Here is a 14437-nt window from a genome sequence, read left to right on the forward strand (position 1 = left end):
GGCGTGTAAGTTTTAGCCTCGTTGTTTCTATGGGGCTATAAATTAACTATAAGTTTCCTTATTGAGAAGTAGAGGAAATCATTCTCTCCGTCTGTAGATGTAAATATATCATTATTGACTTTGAATATTCTCCATATTTCAGAATCGTAAAGTAATATAGGCTTTATATATATATATAGTGTGGTCAAAGACATTAAACCAGTGGATATTCCGGGGTTTAGGCGAAGGAAATCTTTCCGTAGTTTGAAATAAGCTATCATGCAGTTCCTTTTGTATATTCAATTCAATTTCAATTTCAATTTCTTTATTAACCAATTAAGGGCCCTCAAGGGACAACATGAAGACTGTTGACATACAACATCCAATGAACATAAAACATTCAATAAACATATACAAGAGGGAAAGAGCTGGATGATTAAAAGAACTATGACAGACATGAACAATTAAATAGTATATATGTATATATATATGTATAATTATGGATGTTTCCATACATTCAATATAGTGTCTTCTATATATGTATGTTAAACACCATACATAAATATGTCAAGATACAAATGCACATACAAATTTGAAATAGTTTATCATATGATTGAAAAATAAAAAAAACCGATATTTGAATAGGAAATACAAATTAAGGCAATAAATATTAGCTAAGGAGAAAGTTCCTGAAACTGTGATATGAATACCTAGGTATTTATACTTTGGTATAAACCGTTGGCTAGCAAAGATGGTCTCTGGGAAATAGCTATGGCAGGAACGTAGCATAGTTTTTTTTAAACTGGGGGGGGGGGGGCTCATCCAAAAAATCTTGTGACAAAAAGGCAAATTCCCAAAGTCATGAAAATCTTATTACGTGTTGGCGGTGGGTGGGTGGGGGGGATAGCGTACATATAGTACATATATACTTCAATTTGGTCTCAAAAAAGGTGGGGGGGGGGGACTCCTTGATATTTCACTTTTTTTCATATGTAAATTTTAAAAGTCTTTGCTACGACAAGTAGTTGGGGGGGGGGGGGGGCAACCCAACCCCCCCTCCCGATGCTATGTGCCTGTATGGAAAACATGAATAAAATTGTGTCACTAAACAGGGTATGTCCATTTCTCATGAGGCATGCCTAAACAGCTAAATATATAGTTACATAAATCTCTCTCTCTCTCTCTCTCTCTCTCTCTCACTGCATTTGCACCATGCGTGGATATAAGGTGGTGGTGGTGGTGGTGGGGGGGGTAACCTCGAAAAACTTATTTTACTTCAGACTTATTTTAAAACCAGTGGCGTCGGAAGCAAATTGAAAGTGGGAGGGGGGCTACACTAATCCTCAGTAATCTTGACAAAACGTAATTCCCAAAATCATGAAAATCCTAATCGGGGGGGGGGGGGGGGGGGGGGGGGGGGGAGTATACCTATAGTTCCAAAAAAATTTCTTACCTACCAAAATTCCCCCCCCCCCCCCAAATCATGAAATTCCTAATCCGGGGGGGGGGGGGGGGGGGCGGGGCTAATATACCTATAACTCCAACTTCTCAATATTTCAATCTTTTCAAGGTCCATTTCAGATCAGTTATGTTTGCTTCGAGAAAAAGTAGGTGGGGGAGGGGGGGCTGAACCCTATATTATGCTATGTGCCTAAAGGTTAGGTCTAACTTTGCAAAAAAGGTGGGGGGGGGGGGGGGTAAGCTCCCTAACCCCCCCCCCCCCCGTTCCGACGCCTATGAAAACTTACCGAAAAATGTTTTAAATTAATTTATTAATTTTTGCTAAATAAAGACCCATGTATTGCTTTTATAAATACTTCTTATATAACGTTACATGTATTAATAATAGTTGCTTGAACATTGTTTTTTTCATTGGGTTAATTAAGTAGAATATTTCGAGGTTCTGTTCCCGTGACCCCGTGGCTGCTTAAAATTCCACAACCACGCGTCGATAGACGCTATCAAAAGTAGGTCAGGCGTTTTGCGCGGTATTTCCGTTTTTGTAAACAATACCAATATCGCGGCGTAGTTGCGTACCGTAGTACGGCTATATTCTACAAGAATGGCGAACGTTTTGAAGGATGTGAAGAAATTTCTTAGTATTCCTGACGACACATTGATGCAGCTGTCTCTGCCTGCAGCCCTGCTGATGTTTGTTATCATCGTACCGTGGGGAAAGAAAACGTTGATGAATGCTACATCCATTGTGTTTGCTGTCAAAGGAACTGCACTACTCCTTTACCCAGAGGCCGTAAAATTCTGGGTGAGTGTCATCTTCAAATAATCGATTTGCATATTTATTAAATTGTGTTGCCTTTTGTTTGTTATGCAGATTATATTTGTTGTCCGCACTGTCAATCAGCGTTTGAATGTGCACGCCTAGAATTTATTCCGAATGTCCACTAATCAGCTATAGTATAATCAGGCAACTATAACTATAATAGTGTACATAATGTTTGTCAACAATACGTCAATGAGTGTACTTATTTACTGTTATTTTTTAAGTTTTTCTAATGTTGCTAGAACATGTAGTACATCATAGTTGCTGTACTGTGGCTCTTCAGGCATGCCCACTTTAGATTGATGACCAAGGTAAGAAAATATGCAGTAGCAGGGACGTATGTACGTCCCTGGCAGTAGTGTCAATAAAAGGGACCCACTGTTGAGCCTGTTCACAAATTGATAAGTGGAACGGTCACAGGTATATATGGTAGACAGAGGATCTCAAGCTGAGAGTGTATGAGGTTGCTAAAAATTGGTCCCTGGCCACTAGACCAAAGAAAGTGAGGTTCAACAGGTGCCTGTACATTCACACTTGTCAAATAATAATATGCATGCAGTATACTAATGGCCAAATCACTGGTGCATTTCTGTATGATCGAGAGCCTTAGGCAAATTTATGAGTGTTCCAAGATAGAACAATTAATATTCTAATTTTTAATTATTTATGTATTGAATTTTGATTAACATTTTTTTGTCTAGCTTTCTCTAATATCATTATGTTTGGCCTATTGTCATGTGCTGGAAAATTTAGGATTGGAAGATTTTTAACTTAAACCATGTTAACATTTTGCAAACTTTAATCTTTGTTTAACATGCAAAGTCCCCCCCCCCCCCCCAGTGCCCATGATACCTCTGTAGTTAAATGATGCATTGCAATTTTTCTTCTTATTTGAACTTTTAAGCTGATAAAATTTAAAAAGGGCAATACATGTAAATATTACTTCAATTTCCAACTAACAGCAGGAAATTGTTGATTGTATATATTGAATTTATTAATTTAGAATCTTGTTCAAGAAGCACTCTTTAGATTGTAATGATAAAAAATGCATTACATTTTTAATGCAAAGTGCAAACTGATAAAACTGAAGTTTTTATGCGACGCACAGTACAAACTTACAAGATAACAAAAAGGTTTATCAAGTGCAATGTTTTTTCTCTCTACAGTTCACTAAGGGACACCCTGATGGCTTACACCTCCAGGAGATCCGACACATCGCAGTCATCCTCATGGCCATGGCGTTCACTCATTTCTTGACCAGGAAGTCTATGGATAAAGCCACAGAGATCAGCCTACTCTGGTCCAGGACTGTGGTAAGACATACATGACAGTCTCCAATAATCAAATTCCTGGTCATTGTGTGCAAGGTCAAGACCAGAGGGAAAATACTGCCAGTCTGGCTTGACGTCTCACTTTTCCTTAAAAAAAGATCAAAAGTTCATTGACAAAATCAAATTGACATACACCGTAGTTTTCATCTCTCAGCAAGACTCCTTCAAAGCTGAAGGTGGTATGGGACACCTCCATATTGTGATGTACTTCTTATCTTAATGTGGGAGTTGGAGGTCCAGTTGAATTATCAAGTATACTTACTAAAACTAACTAATTAAAAGTATTTTTGTTTGTCAACAAAGAAAAAAGCAATTTAATTGCAAATAAATTAAAAATCCATAACTTCTGGGATTCAACCTTAACATCCCCACTCAATGGCCCCCTCTGGGCTTTATTGGATTAGATCATGCCCAGACTAAAATTATCACCTCATAATACTCAAAGAATGATTCATTATTCCTTACACTATACATGTATTATGCATTTTGCATTATGTATGATAAAAATTGAATGTATATAACTATAAAGAGTCATGTTTGTGTTTCTTGTTTAGTTCTGTGGAGCAGTCTTCTTACTAAGTATGGTACAGGTGGTGAATTATAAAGAAAAGGATGCTAAAACCTCACTGTTTGTAAGTACATGTAGTCAAATTTAATACAACCTGTAGTTGACCTTTATTATTATTGATTATCATTACCTGCTATAAGATTCTTGTGTTTCAACCTACATACAGTAACTTGCCAGTGTGATTTAAAATTAGAAAAAGAATAAAGGGACCGGGATAAGGAATAAAAAAAATAATAATCAGTGAGATGAATTATAAAAAGTTTATGATTAAGAAGATGCAAATACAGCAAACTTTTTTAATATATGGTGAGTTTCAGTGGACTGTATAAAAAACTTCATTATAGCCTTTATTCTTTATATTATGTCTATAGGAAATTCGTAGGAAAGATATTTTACTCTTGGATTTCGCTATCTTGATCTATGGAGGAACTTTGTTATACCTTATTTTCAACATCATTAAAAATACTGAAAAAAGACACAGTGGATAAATGGTAGATAACACAATATTAGCAAGGTTGTGTTTATACGTTATAGGTATATCTGACTTACATTTTTATCAGTCTTCGATCGTTCTTTATTACTTTATAGGTATGGAAAATATCCTCCATAGTAACTGGCTTATACTTTGCGGCTTTTGCGTTTTACTCCCTGCGGGAGGATGACTGGGGAGGAAGCACTGACCATTCAACATCCAGGACCAGCCTTCATCTCAGGGTCGACTTCTTGGTGTTCTTTCTTCACGGTTTACTGGCTTACTGCTTCCCTGGAATGATTGCCACTTTCCAGGTTTTAAATTTTGTCTATGAATTTCTTCATTTGATCAATGCATGGACATCAGTTAAGTGATGCAATTGACAATATATTGTAACTGATGCCACATGGTGAATCTTTTACTGGACAGTACAATCATATATTATACTTCGGTGACTGTTAATGCCTATGGACCTCTTGTTTTTTTTTTTTACAGACTAAACTGAAATCTCTAGATCCAATGCATGATTATACAGCACGTGTTATGGGAGCGGGATTTCTGGCCCTAGGGGTAACATCAGGAAGAGCCAACAACTGCCACACAGAAGACGATAAAAAATCAGTCCTCCTCAGCCACGGCCTGGTCAGTTGAATTCATTGTTTTCCTGTCCATAAATATCCTTGTAGCTGCATGAACATCAAATAAAGCCTCAATCATTTTGAGAACTTCATTAAAGAATATATATGCATATTAAGTGTATATATATTTACTCTCTATGATTAGAGACATTGAAATTGATGCACAAAGTTTCTATGAAAGTTTTCTTGCATTTTGTCAACTGAAATTGTCACACAACAAATGATAAAAAAAATGTTGTCCGTAGGAATTGGAGTTGAGGAAATTTTTAAACACATGGTTGTCGATGAGTATTATTGGGATCAAAACACTATTAATTTATTTCGCCATGTGCATCCCTTCTCAAGAATTCCAATCCTACCTGTTTATAAATTGCAGGCCAATGGAGTGTTTTTCCTGACCATGCTGCTGTGCCAGATATTTTCCAACGTCTTCTCCCAGTGGCACATGTATGGGATTGGTGTGGTCCTCCTTGTAGCTCTGAACGACCTTGTGGGGTCAGAGGCCCCAACCATTCTACGCAACTTCTTGCAGCGATTCAAGTCCACAAAGGAAGAGTAGACACATATTTACCATGACTTTGTTGTAGACCGTTGTATTTACAAGTATAGAACAGATTTAGCACCAAACTACACCAACATTCTATATGCCTAAATGTTTTTTGAATACATATATTTTTGTATACATGTACAGTATGATCTCCCTATATCTTTTCATGTACACTTCATTTTGGAATTGGAACAGTAAAATTAAGAGATCTTGATATCCTGTGAATGAGTAATTGCATGTAAGTTCTTGTATGTGTATTTAGTGTGGGAAGTGGGTAGTAAATTTGAACTCATTTAAGTTGTACATGCACTTGATTGTAGTAAAGAATAGTTTTTTTGCTATAAAGGAATACTTTCTTTTTCTATTACATATTATGTAACTGAGACACAACTACATGTATTGATAGTAAATTTTGTTTTGGGTAAATTTGCCAACAACCTAAATGAACCAAAATACATTTTGTAACCATTGACTTCATTTTAATTATTCACCTGCTTACCTATCAGAAGTTAATGTATATATACCTGTGTATTTTATACATCTACCATGCTGATGATTGACTTGTACATTTATTTTAATTATATATGCCCGAAGGTGCCAGATCTTGCAATTCAGTTGCTTTAAAAAGTGAATCTTATACACTAGCTGTTGTAGTGTTTACATTGTATAATGCTTTACCACTTTGTGACATTAAATTGTTATAGTTGAATGAGGCTAGTTAAATGAACTAGGAAGCCAATGATTATGTTGATATAGGTAATGAAAATGTGTCTGAATAATGCACATGTACTAGGGGAACTGAGTTTAAGTTTAAACCTTATGTTATTTGTGGAAAGGCCAAGCAAGCAGAGTATGAATAAAGATTTTAGGGATGAATTTCTTTCTAAAAGAAATTTATCAGCAAGTCAATTTTATCAATTTATTGAAGCAAGAAACAAACATCAAAGTCCAATGAGTATTATTTTAGGTCTCATGAAATATGGTGTTTCAATACTACCAGTAATTGGACATTCATACATATTTTTATGTTCAAAAAATTGCCACATTTTGTCAATTTGCTTTACATTTTAAAAATGTATGCATATAGCTTCTCTCATTTCAAGGCAGCAATGTTATTTGTGTTGTAAATTTTGAGTAAAGCTATGTTTCTTAATAAGTATTTTTCTTTTTATTTAGAAAACATAGTATTGTATGATGAATGTTTTGGCCATGTAATATTATACAATTATTGCTGTTTTTGACGTCAATACAATGATTTAGCTACCCTAGAAGTACAATATTCAGCGAGTCGGAGGCGAGGTGAATATTGATTTCGATATTGATCGAAAAAACAGTAATAATTATTTTATTATATGATTCAGCGACGAATTGATACAGACATATATTAAATTGAGTGTTTTCAAGCAATGTTTTAAGTTGAAGCCATTGCTACACAAATTGAGAAAGGCGATGTTTCATTGGACGGTCTATTTTTAGTCCAATGTAGAGAAAATCAAATGTTAATAATATTGACCTCCTAGCTAGGTCATGTCAGGTGAATATAACATTCTGTTTTTTCAAAATAGTTGGATTTGAGCCAATCAGAGAGCTAGGAATTGATCAATCATATAATAATACAGTTTATTACAGACGCATGGATATGTACAATGGTGCCTCTTAAATTGGGAGACCGTAACTCCAAACAAAATTTAATCCTAATAAACATGATACATCCATATCAATGAATTAAAAACACAATACAAATGTCGACTGCAGCAACTCTAGGTTAGCCCCCGATGAACAAACTATTAGTTGACAGGAAGCAATACAATACATTGTTATATTCAGTAGTTTATTCTCACTACGGTATATAATTCTATATAGACAAATAGTCAATAATTGTCATATAAGCTCATCCAAAAAATATAGTACAGTCAATATTTTTGTAATATAGATCGGCTAGGAATAATATCCAGAGAATATTCCCTTGATTCATAAACTGTGTTGTGAAGAAATCTTCGCGACTCAAAAACAAGATTATGTAATAGTAGACAATCAGTCAAGGCAAGTAAACAATGGACAAGCAATGTGATGGTGTGCTATAATAATGGATATAAGGATTTGCAAATTATTGAAAAGTAAAATTAGACAGAACATCTGTAGCTTAATTCCTACAAGCAGTGGAATATCAAACAGTAACCGTTTGATGCCAACAATATTTTGGAAATGGACTTTGCACAAAATTGAATTTGTGAATTTTATGTCGATTTGAGAAAATTACGATAATCTGTTTTCAAATCCTCTCTTGGTTTTAGGTTTGTTTCTTCATATAAAAAAACAAATATTGACTCTGTTTCTTGGGGGCAACATTAATTAAATTAGCCCCCTTTGGATGAATATATTGCCTTCCACTTTGCGTTGAGCAATATTTCGTCCCTCAGGGCTAATTAAAGTTGCCTTCAACAGTTCAACCCAGTCAATGTTTGTATAACATGAATTTTTAATTCGGTTTTAATTTAATTGTGATAGAGGAAAAGGATGTGGCTGGACTTGAAGTCAAACACAGGACCCCTGTATCTCTAGTCAGGTGCTCTACCACTGAACTACCCAGGCAGAACCACGGTCCATATAGCCCCAACTACTACATTCCTCTCTTTAATGTCTTTGATTCGGAAGACAACTTGACCTTGGTTTTATATACCTTGCTGGGTTATCTGCAATTTCAGAGGCTGGTCAAGGTACCAAATGTATAGTAACAAGAGAAATTGTGGCTGGACCAGGAATGCATTACCTAAAGGGCAATAATTTAGGAACTAAATACTTGATTACACCATATTTTGTAATCTCTATGTTTACTCATAAGATTCAAATATTTCAAAAGAAAATGAGTTCTAATTGAAGCATGCATTTCAGCCAACTTTACAGTAATATCACTTTCCTTTTTATTCCCTAAAATCTTCCATAGTATAATAGACTGTCAGAACTGATATAACACATGAGGGCACTTGGCAAGAAGCATGTTTAACCGTACCTACAAGATTATGTAAAGTAAGAGTCAATAAATCAGCATTTCGGTCTATTTTACATCATTTACTGTTGATAAAAGAATTTTACATGATGTAAGTTTGCTAAAAATCAAAATATGGTACCAATGCAATATTAAATGTCAGACATGTACCAGTAGTTGAGATTTCTTACCATTACCAAAGGAAATACTTTAAAAATATAAGGACATATGCTAAATATCTACCAGTACTTAGCTTTAGGCTTGAAAAAACCAAACCCCTGGATACATGTAACAATGTACTGATATTTCATACTGTTGGTCAAGCAATGGACCTAATTAATGATTTTTTCCAGTTTTGATCAGATCCAGTTACAAGACCTGCTAGCAGGTATTGATATTTCCTTCATTTATATCTACATTAATGAATGGTTACAGCTCAGTAACTAGGAATTGACAATCTTTATCCATCTTCTACATGTGTCAACATGAGACACGAACTAATGACAATGAAGTTCAGCAATACATTAATACATGTACAAATGGGTAATTTGAATATAATGAAAGTACCAGTATTTGATCATAAATATTAACACTGAAATACTTGAGATGATGAGAGTTTAAAGTTCTCCCTCCCACACAATATGCTATCGGTAATTATCTCTTCACATTAAATTACAAGAACAATGCCACGCTGTTTAAAATTAATCCTATAACAGATTATGTTAGGATTCGGAAAGGAGCCATTTTAAAATTGATGAAAGACATGTAAATTCATAAACTGTTCTTAAAATCTGTATGAATGAAGCATATATCAGGTAACATATTGTTCTAGCAAGTGCTTTATCTCTGGAGTGGTTTCAATGTCTGTAATTGTGAGACCATCTACATCCTGAAGCTTTAGGTTGATGCTGGTCTTCAGCAGTCTTTCCACAATATCCTGGTGCTCACAACTCACCGCTGAAACAATGGGATAAAGTTAGTACAAACAGAAAACTGTTGGACTAGATTCTCTCCACACTATTTTTTATGAAATGGTTTAAAAGTTTCAACCTAAATTTTTTACCACATACAGTAACTCACCATAATGCAGAGGACTTTGTCCATCATTATCCTACAATAGAAAAAATTACCGGTACCCATTTTTATATCCTTATACTGATCAGCAGAAAATTAAGGGCATTAAACAATAAAAAATTTAATTTTGTATAGATCATATTGGTGAAATGTGTTCACCATAAACTCTAAATAAACAACCAAATGTCAACAAGTGAACACCTGTGTTTGTAGAGTGAATACTATACATTTATGAGAACAACTATAACCATTTTAACAGGAGCTTGGACTGTGGACAGTTGTGTCCAACAGTAATGTAATGTAGGCCTTTTTATTTCATTGCTGGCCACTCAGCCATGTCTCTTTGAAATCAACACGATTTGTTTGGCTTTTGAGCTAAGACTACGCAATCTGTGTATATTTCACTTGAAACCAGCATCATTTTATCTTGTTTTGATGCAAGATGGTTACATCCTACCGAAAGTCCAAGGTCTTGTTAAAATGGTTCTAAATGTTCTAAAACCAAAAAGCACTTTTCGCTCAATCTGGCATGGTCCGTATTAGAACATGTATCTTATTTCCAGTCAAATAAGCATTATAGTTGTAAATAATTATATTGATTACATGGATGTCGTTCTCTGTTTCCAAGAGCTTAGAAAAGCAGAGCATCCTCTCACATATCAACAATCCCTAATCATATCCGGTACTGCAAGAGGAAAATAAAGGCAAACAAACCTGTATATTTGGATCAGCTTTGAGGCCAAGAAGAGCATCTAACATTTCAATGTTGCCTCTATCACATGTCCAGTGAAGTATAGTCATTCCCTGAGATAGATCAAGAGTTCCATCAAAAAATTACAAGTATTGACATCTGTACACCATATTTCTTCAACAGCTGATGGTTCTCTTGCTATTATACACAACATGTGACATTTTCTTACATTTTCATCCTGTTTGTTGACGTTTGTTTTGGTGGTCTTTAGATAGTGCAGTAGATGCTTTGTATCCCCATCCTTGCACCAATCAAAGGCCGTCTTGTTTCTGTCCTCAATCACTGTGTCTGTGTTGGACATTGTGCTGACACCTACCCACCCATCACCAGCCTGTCTCCTGTCAAACTGCTTCATACAAAAAAAACAACTAATTCAACTGCGTCATCTCTTTTACAGGTACATTTTACTTGACGTATGCTTTTAAAAGGCTCACAAATTGGTCAATATAAAACAACTAGCATATAGTAATCAGTAATCTCCTAATTAACACTACTGAATCCACATTGTACATGTAATCTGACAACTGGTGACTTCTAATTAACCTTGATAAATTTTCCAGTCAACATATAATACACCTACCAAATTCCAGTCTGGCACAGTTAAGGTCACCTTTGAAATATACTCTTTCATTGCTTCCTCTCTGGTTTTATTTTCCAAGCTTTTCCATGCTTCCCTAAAATATAAATGCATTTTGTAAAATTTCTTTTTTTCATTTTGCTAATCTGATAAGTGTGTAATAATTCCTAATTTACAGTTAAGTTTTTCATTTTCAAGACTTTGCTGACAAATCATTCATGTCTGCATATATTCAATAAAACCCAGTTAAAGATACAGGAATTTTGTGACTTACCACTTTTTTTTCCCTTGAAAGTCAAACATTCCAGGCTTAGAAACAAAACAAGGTCCATCATTAGCCTGTTTTAAAGAAATAAAAAATATAATATCAATAAATGTTTCGATCTGTCACTCCACTATTGGAGATTTTTTTTTGATACATTTGGTTTGATGCAACTATCTAATTCAAGCATTCAGACAAGTTGTAATGCAGGCCTCAAAGATATATTCATAGATTACATTGGAAAAACTTACGGTATATTTTGGTTTCTATTAATCAATGATTGAATGTCTGCCTATATATAAAATTGGCATGCTAATGTGAAATACCTGTAACTATTTGACACAAACTACGTATGTCCATGGTTTTGTTTTAACAGCTCTACCACTTTGTTTTGTATTTTGCACATGTGTTATCATGTGGATCATTTCATACAGTTTTATATACCCTATAATACCGGTACATGTTTCTCCTTTTATCGAAAGAAATCCAACAGTGTACATATAGCCACTGAGATCTATTCTCTGTTCCTGGTTAATGTTTCCAATCACTGGACAATAAACAAAAATACATACCTGTGGAAGAGGGACGATTGATAATTGATACAAGGGAAAAATTCCAACATTTTCACTGACATTTTATTTTGTTTGTCTAGCTTGAGAAATTGACAAGAACAAAAAAAAGTTTTCATAAAATATTTTATTAATATCCAATTATTTATAGATACATTGCAAAAATCTAGCATATTTTTCTGAACACCTTGTACAATCTTTTTTTAACACACTGCTTTCCTTTTATTTGAAATGTAATCTCAGTATACTTAAGATACATTTCTTCAACCATATTAAAGGAATGAGGCATTTGGGTCCAGACCCCCCCCCCCCCCCCCCGGCAAACTCAAATAACCATCAGACCTCCTCAGAAAATATTTTTGGGATCTGCGCATGAATATTGCTTGGACCTAAATGAGAGGTATTTATGACATATTTTAATAATGCACAGCTGTCCAGTTGTTTTAAACTAACAATTCCTTTAGACCTAATTGATTTTTTTTTTTTTTTTTACATTTGACAGATGTTACAAAACAAAACACTTGATTAACTAATTGGTGAACGCCCAAATCACAATTTTTAAAGTATATGTATTTTTTTAATTATAATAAAATGCATCAAAGCCTACACTTATTGCCATGGAAGTTGTGTATATATACATACATACAGTACATACCAGATCTAAAGAATATCATAAAGAAATACTATAATATAGTCTTTATTTCTAACCAAATCAAGCTAAATAGTTGATATGTGATCCGCCAAATGTACAATAAACTAAATACGCATGTTAACCATGTAAACAATAGACCTATACAGCTATATACAGTATAATTAAACCGCAACATGTGATCAAGGCTTACATTATTATAGATGTGAATTTTAGAATTAACCTGGTTGCCTACCTGCTTAAACCTAGCATACAAATAGAGAAGCTGCTCTTGGTTAAAGCTATTCGTGGAAGATCGCACAAAATTAGATGCTAGGTGGAAAAGCTCGCTTAATTCGTCGACATCATCTTCTGAAATTCCGAGCTCGTCGTCTGCCATGTTCAAATTTTACATTAAAACCGAACATTGTAACATTGATATTTCCGGATTCTCTTATTTCTATCCGGAGTCTAGAGGTTTTTTTTTCTTTTTTCAAGAAAAACCAAATATGAAAGATGAAAATAAAAAATAAAGTAAAAACAGCCCCCTCATTCAGCAAACATAATTGTTCCTAAATTTACCTTGAAAAGATTGAAATTATGAGAGGTATATTCTAGCCCCCCCCCCCCCCTCCCCCACCACGGATTAGGATTTTCATGATTTTGGGAGGGTTTTTTTCTTGTCAAGATTTCAAAGGATCAGTCTAGCCCCCCCCCCCCCCCCCCCACACTTTCAATTTCCTTCCAATGCCACTGTATACTGAAGTAAGGTAACATTACACATTTATGTATTTCGAATTTGGCTCCTTTCATTGAAATCTATTTCATAAATCTTGACATTTAGAGACTGGTCATACCGTCTACCTTGAACAGTTTTATTGTATTGACTGTGCATGTAGTACCGTAAAGTTACCTTTCATTTCCGTCTGATTCCCCCCCCCCCCCCCCATTTTTCCCTTATTTACAGTCGGACTGCTTTCATCTCTAAAACCATCGTCCGTTAACTAGTTTTCAACCTAAACCGTGAAACTCATTTTAGTGAATTTTACGTGCCATAATTTTGGTCCTTCTATAATGCATGTTCTTTTGGTGTAAAGTGTACAGTTTTCTATGGTTTTAGTAATACATGTATAATGAACTTAGAATTCCCGTTGGGAACCCTTTCTGTTCGCAATGGTCATCTTTAAACACGAGATTATTTTTGATTATCTTTCACTCTCTGGCTTAGAATGTAGAAAACTCTGAACATATATTGTATATGTCAAAATAAATTATTTCTCAACTGACAAGCTAACATTTTAATTATAGTCATATTGGTGTAACGAAATTGGGAATACAAAAATTGTTAGTTTTCTTATTAAGAGTCCGAAGCTAATAAGAACACTGTAGATTGTAGTTAAAGAAAAACAATTGAATTACGAGCAAGGAAGCTTATTAACACCTTTAATTCTTTTAAATGTAATGCAGCATTGCTAGTTTTCCATTTCTTTCATAAGGGTACCATTCATTTGAAAAACAAATTCAAAGCCTTTCACTCGCAAGATGCTTTGTGCAAAGTTTTGTTAATATTGGCCTAGTGGTTCAAGAGACTGAAGTTAAACGTTTAGATATATGCAAAACAAAATGTGAACATAGTTGAATTCTCAACATAGATAAAGAAAAATGTTTATAGCAACAACTTGGCATTACTCGAAGAGTGGTCTCTATACTGCCTGTGGATTGAAGTTTCTCCATTCTGGAGAGACAGAGATTGAACATTAACAGTCAGTGTATT

At 34.7% G+C, this 14437-nt stretch overlaps 2 protein-coding genes across 3 annotated transcripts; one reads left to right on the plus strand and one right to left on the minus strand.

Moving 5' to 3' along the window:
- The first annotated feature begins 1957 nt into the window (after window positions 1-1957).
- LOC128193155 (uncharacterized) lies at window positions 1958-6972 on the plus strand. Its single transcript, XM_052866436.1, has 6 exons — window positions 1958-2242; window positions 3427-3573; window positions 4146-4223; window positions 4748-4945; window positions 5127-5273; window positions 5646-6972. The coding sequence occupies exons 1-6, from the start codon at window positions 2042-2044 to the stop codon at window positions 5826-5828; spliced, it is 954 nt and encodes a 317-aa protein (XP_052722396.1). The 5' UTR covers window positions 1958-2041; the 3' UTR covers window positions 5829-6972.
- Window positions 6722-13094, minus strand: LOC128193156 (acyl-CoA-binding domain-containing protein 6-like). 2 transcript variants are annotated; one of them, XM_052866439.1, is made up of 7 exons: window positions 12920-13094; window positions 11479-11543; window positions 11208-11301; window positions 10797-10973; window positions 10591-10680; window positions 9883-9913; window positions 6722-9759 (listed from the first exon to the last, which is right to left on the minus strand). In XM_052866439.1, exons 1-7 carry the CDS (start codon window positions 13061-13063, stop codon window positions 9614-9616), a joined length of 747 nt encoding a protein of 248 aa, XP_052722399.1. In that variant the 5' UTR covers window positions 13064-13094; the 3' UTR covers window positions 6722-9613. The 2 variants fall into 2 exon arrangements, with proteins under 2 accessions (XP_052722399.1, XP_052722397.1); XM_052866437.1 differs by having other exon boundaries at window positions 10797-10976; window positions 12920-13092.
- Window positions 13095-14437: the final 1343 nt, after the last annotated feature.

This window comes from Crassostrea angulata, chromosome 7, assembly GCF_025612915.1.
Source record: "Crassostrea angulata isolate pt1a10 chromosome 7, ASM2561291v2, whole genome shotgun sequence".
In the NCBI taxonomy this organism is placed as follows: Eukaryota; Metazoa; Mollusca; class Bivalvia; order Ostreida; family Ostreidae; genus Magallana; species Magallana angulata.